Below are 6,172 nucleotides of genomic sequence, written 5' to 3' on the forward strand. Positions count from 1 at the left end.
AGTGGTAAGCCCATGTTACTTCTATCCTATTCTAGCTTTGTATATGAGGTAAATTGAGGACATCATAATTGTTAATATTATTATAATGATGCTATTACTTTTATTTTGACCAGTGAGTGCACAGCATCATTCTACAGTAATAGGAAATCTCATACAAACTTGACAGGAATATCCACTTAAAGATTTTCTCCTGAATACATATTTGTTACGCATTAAAGATTTAAATCATCAATACAGATTGCACACTTGAAAACTTAACACCTGACATTAGGGCTGAATGGAAAGGAAGAACATGCTTTCACTTCTCTAGTGCAGTGGTATTTACATATTCTAGACTTGAGATTCCTCTTCTAGTTCAGAACTTACTCTCATAGTAAACTCATGTATCAGTTCTCAGGATAGCACCATTATCTTTTATAGTCTAAGGAAGGAGAAGTTAAAGAACAATCTTAGTACGCCCAGGGAACAATTGAATGGGTATTGAACCAAGAACATGCAGCTTCCACAGAAGAATAACAAAAATTATACACATTCAGCTATCTTTAGGAAGAAGCAAGGTAGATAATCTAGGAAAATAGATTTCACCTTGATTGGCAAGTTATTATTGAGTAAAAACCACAAGAATGTTGGTCCTCAAATACAGTACAGTCAGTGATTACCAATTGTTGCATTTGGTAGAAGAATTGGGGAAAGGGAGCAGGGAATGAGGTAGGTAGAACAGAACCTATAGAATAAATATAAATCTCATATATTAAATTTACAGTTTAAATACACCATCCTTTGACATAGAAATCCTTGAAAACGAATAATTATCAAAGGCAAGGAAAGTGAAAATTACTTTTCATTCAGGCTGCTAAAGGTAAACCAATTCATTTCAAAATTACTGCTGGCAAACCTTGCGTCACCCCTAGAGTTTTCCAGAAAGATTGTCCTCACATTGTTTATGGTTTTGATTCCTAAGAGGAGTGCAAGTGGGGATAGATAACTGAGCCTATAACTAAACAGAAATTGGGATCTGTGTATTCTATGGCATCTGCATATGAATGAAAGGGCTAATGTCATATCTCACGAATATTTTTACAAGCCACCAAAATCAATGCACCTGCTTTAGGGACTGAGATGGCCGAGGATGTGTTTATTTTTAGCAACCCCAAGAGTGTTCTGCCCAATGTAACTCATTAGCCTCAGTTTTGGTATCCACCATTTGACCACCTCTGGGGAAGGGCAAAGAGAAGTGCTCTGAAGAGGTGAAATCAACAGTTAATCTTTTTCTTTCAAATTGATGAGAGGTGAATCTATTGTAAATACTTAACTTCCATTTTGCATATTAGTAGTATTGATTGCAATTGTAGGTCAATCTTTAAATTCTTTATCCTTATTGTCAGAAATATCACTTCTTCCTATTTAAAAGCAGGAAAAGAGGTTATTAGGCATACATTTCTGTGCCTTTTATTTTCCATACTAGTTTATACTTGTGATATTATCAACTCACTAGAAGTCAGTTTTTCAATGGTGCTAGGAACTCTGTTTTCTTTAGTGTTTTCTGAGAGCTTGTCAGTCATCTTATCAGACACCTTCACTTTCTGATAGTTCATTATCTCTCACCCATAGCTTAAAAATATGCTATGTGTATTCTTTCAGAAATAATATAGAGCGCTGAGGGTACAACTCAGTGATACAGTGTATGCTTTGTGTGTCTGAGGCATGGGTTCAATCTCTAATACCAACCAATCAAAAAAATAGAATTAAACTTTCTTCCATTTCAATCTCTTCTAGCTCTCTTCTTCCATTAACTTACAATCTTTTTTTATATACACATATGCATTTATTTATACACATACATATCTTCTTCCAACAAAATTTCAAATGTTATTTGCTTCTATTCTTATCACTCTGTTAAAGCTTCTTTCAGTGGAATTTCCAGTACTCTTCCTGTCATACAAAGTAGATGAGCTATCATTTTATTTGATGCAATTTGACATTGATGATCTTTCTCTCCTTGAAGAAGTTATGTTATTAACTGATCTCTTTTTTACCTATTATTTCTCAGACTCTTTATTCTCAGTCTTCTGTGATGACAGGTGTGCACCAACATGCCCAGCTTTTTTTTTTTTTTTTTTCTGTTTAGGTGGAGTGTCATGAAACTTTTTCCTGAGCTGGCCTCAAAGTGCTATTCTTCTGATCTCAGCCTCCCAAGTAGCTAGGATTGCAGTATGAGTCACTGGCACCCAGATAGCCTTTACATATTATTTTTAGTTTTGCCTATAATTTTGCCATCATGTTTGCATTTATTAAAAATATTCATGGTGATAGCTTTTTTTGAACTTTATGTAGAAAACTATCTTTTTTTTCTCATTTTTGTGTGAGGACATCTGTTCTCATTTCTGTAGCTGTAGTTTGTATTTGTTTTTATACAGTTCTCTCTTGTATGAATGTGCCATAATTTACCCATTTTAATGTTGATGGGCTTTTGGGATATTTCCAGTTTTTAAGGAATAAAAATAATGCTGCTAATAGTGCTCTTATACATGTCTGCTGGTGTGTCAAAAAGCACCTAGGGAATGTATGGGCTTAGGAATGCAATGGGGTCAGCATTACTAAATAATGCCCAAGTATTTTCCAACATGATTTTATCAGTAAATACTTCTAGTGATAAGAGCATACTAGGAAGGAAAGAGTTAATGATAAGTGAAATACCTCTCTCCTCTGGACACTGAGAGGAACAGTGACTTTTACTAGACCTCCTTTTAAATATTATGATGGGATTTAATTAGAAAGGTGATAACTGAAAAGTTCTGATCTAACAATTTTATGAGGAGAAAGCTTATGTGTCTAAGTTGTTTATTTTAAATATACCTAGAAGTTATTGATATATGAGAATTCACTTGTTGTAGGATGTAGGTTAATAACAATTCTGTCTATGCTGTGTACCTAATAAAAATGAAGATGCTCCAAATCTAAATGACATTCTCTGAGTTAGCGTATATGGCCAATTAGCAATCGCCTATTGCTCTGAAGCAAAATGTATTTTAGTTTGGAAAAAGAGAGTTTAATTTTTAAGTTTGCACTTGATGTTTAGGACTGAAGCATGTCCCAAGTGAGAGATGTTTTGCTTTGTGTACTCAAGTAAAGATAAATCCAATGAAAATAAGTGAGCTGATCATCATACTTACTTTGAGAGAAAAAAATCCATAATCTTGTTTCAAGTTTTAAAAAATGTTTTATAACCATTCTAATAAATTGGACTCTCAAAAATAAAAGCTATTAACTTGTGTTCTGGTAACATAATCAGAAAGTGTAGATGATCGCCATCTTGCTTATGGAATGGTTCTACCAACACTTCATCCCAGAAGTGAAAAAAATAGGTGGAAAAGAAAGGGATGGAATTTAAAGTCCTATTAATAGTAAACAATGCACCTGGTCATTCTGAATCTACTATGAAAATGAAAATGTCAAGATTGTGTTTTCTGCTCCAAATTACAACCTTGTGACTTCAGCTCTATATATAGGGTTTGGTGCTCGTTGTAGTTTTAGGCATCCAGGGGGTCTTAGAAGTTACTCTCCCTATGGACAAGGGGAACTATTACATAAAACCTTTGTGTCATAAGACTAATATGGTTATTAATGAAATTAGCAGTTATGGATGTAAAGAAAAGGCCAAGAACTTGTCACTCAAAAAACCCATAGCTTCTGCATTGTACTACAAAAATAATAAAAACTTGCTCAGAGTTATTCATTACAAGATCAAATTTCATGAATATATTTCATTTATGTGAAGAATTCTTTGTTCCTGTATCATTTCATTAATATCAGGTATAAACAAATCTTCAAACCATTCCAAAATAAATGTTTAAGAACATATTTAAACAAAGTGAGTTTATCAGATAATAATTTGTTTGTTACTTTTTTGTAAAACTGCTTCAATACCTGCCACTGTATTTATATAGATATTTAAATACCTTGAAATCATTAGCTAATGAAAAATTTTTTTATTTTTACTGAATTAAAGATTTTTGTTAAACACACTTATTTACAAATACACAGACATACAAACACTCACATGCTATGTATCTTTTCCAGCCATAGTGCAGTCAATTCATAAAAATTGAAATATTCAGTAAAATTTTCATGTGATAGTTACCACTACATTTTTTGCCATAAGAATTGTCCAGTAAATTGCATTTGTGAAAATTATGTGTGTTGTATGTACTTATAATCTGTTTATTCTTTTATAGCATTATAATGCATGATATGCCATAATTTATTTTTAGCTTATCTTATAATCTCCCCATAAGAAGGTTTAGTTCTATGAGGATAGGGGGTTCTCTCTGTTTTATCTCTGATTATCTATCTATCTAGTAAGTAGAACAGGGTCTATATAGTAGATGCTTTATGAAGATTTATGTTAAGTTCAAACTAGTTTATTGCTGCCACAGAATGCTGTCTTTCATTCCACAGTGTTTGAGCCTGTAAGCTTTGCATTAACTCTTTCTTGAGTACATGATCCTCCTGAATATTCTCCTTAGTGCATCTTTCACTTCTTTATTTCTCAGAGTGTAAATCAAGGGATTTAACAGAGGAGTCACCAGTGTATAAAAGAATGAAATGCTTTTGTTCATGTCCTGTGAATAACTGGATGGAGACTGGAGGTACATGGAGATGAGAGCACTGAAGAAAATGATCACTACAAGAAGATGGGAACTGCAGGTTCCAAAAGCCTTCCTCCTGCCCTGGGCAGATTTTATCTTCAGGATTGAAAGAGTAATGTGCCCATAGGACACTAAGATGAGTGAGAGGGGCACTACCAAGAAGAAGACACTGACAGCAAAGACTTCAGCCTTGTTGATGGAGATGTCGGTGCAGGCCAGTTTCATTATGGCTGGGACTTCACAGAAGAAATGGTCCAACTGGTTTCTTCCACAGAAGGGAAGAGTCATGGTCAATGCTGTATGTACCACAGAATTGCCAAAGCCTGTAATCCAAGCAGTTATAACCAGCTGTAAGCAAAGTTGTGGATGCATGATCACCATGTAGTGGAGTGGGCAGCAGACAGCTGCATAGCGGTCATAGGCCATCACCGTCAGGAGGACACACTCCATTCCCCCAAGTCCCAAGTCAATGAGTAGCTGGGTCACACAGCCACCATAGGTGATGGTCTTATCCTTTCCATTGAGGTTGACCAGTGTCTGAGGGACAGTACAAGTAGTCACACAAAGATCCATAAAAGAGAGATTGGACAGGAAGAAATACATTTGGGTATGGAGGTGAGGATCCACAACTGACAAAAAAATAATGGTGCCATTGCCTAGAATGCTCAAAAAGTATATGACCAGGATGACCCCAAAGAGAGCTGTTTCCAGCTGAGGCCTGTTGGAGAAGCCCAGGAGGATGAATCCAGAGAAGGTGCTGTCATTGTCTCTTTCCATTGTACTCTTACCTGTTGAATCAAGAGAACCTTTTTTTTTTTTTTAAATCTTGCATTCTTTACTCCATGTTCTTTTTCCTAACCTGGGTACAACTGGGAAACTGAGGTGATTTCATGGTTTCTTTTTTTGTTGGAAGAGAGGGGTTGATAAACAGATGCTATGTACGGAGTGTCTTTGATGGCATAGAACTGTCTGTGTTTTTCTCACAATAACGCTACATGATTGGTATTATCATTACCTTTGTTGAATACATAGGGCACGGAGTGTTAAAGAGATTTGCTAATTTTCTTGAGGTGAGTCACATAATTAATTGCACAGATAAGATTTAAACTGACTTCACAACCTGACTTCACTACTGCTAGGGACACTGCCTTTTTATGATTGTACAAAGTGAAAGATGCCTTGTTTCTGTAAAAAAAATTTCAATTTTCTTAAATAAGTTACAAATTTGTTACTCCCCTGATTTCTCATACTGGTTTTCTCTCAAAGCATTGAAATATTTCAGATTGGCTCTCCTATTTCTGTTTTATGCAGAGAAAAAAGATTATTTTTTGGAGCTGCATAGAAAGGTGAACTCACCATTTGCCAATTTTATGTGAAGCAGAGTATATGTTTTAATGCAAAAAACAATTAAATATTTTGGTACTGTTTCTAGAATCATTTCATGGTGGGAAAGCTTCTTCTAGAAATGATTTAGAGTTCACTGTCTTCAAACCTCATATTTCAGGAGCACCAATACTGAGTAA

The 6,172-nt window shown here is 34.9% G+C and overlaps 1 protein-coding gene across 1 annotated transcript; it reads right to left on the reverse strand.

The window, feature by feature from the left end:
- Nucleotides 1-4,481: 4,481 nt before the first annotated feature.
- Nucleotides 4,482-5,546, reverse strand: LOC109674049 (olfactory receptor 2B8-like). The gene has a single exon (XM_020151160.2). It carries the CDS (start codon nt 5,424-5,426, stop codon nt 4,482-4,484), a length of 945 nt encoding a protein of 314 aa, XP_020006749.1. The 5' UTR covers nt 5,427-5,546.
- Between the last annotated feature and the right edge of the window lie 626 nt (nt 5,547-6,172).

The sequence above is a fragment of the Castor canadensis genome, chromosome 8, assembly GCF_047511655.1.
Source record: "Castor canadensis chromosome 8, mCasCan1.hap1v2, whole genome shotgun sequence".
Lineage (NCBI taxonomy): Eukaryota > Metazoa > Chordata > Mammalia > Rodentia > Castoridae > Castor > Castor canadensis.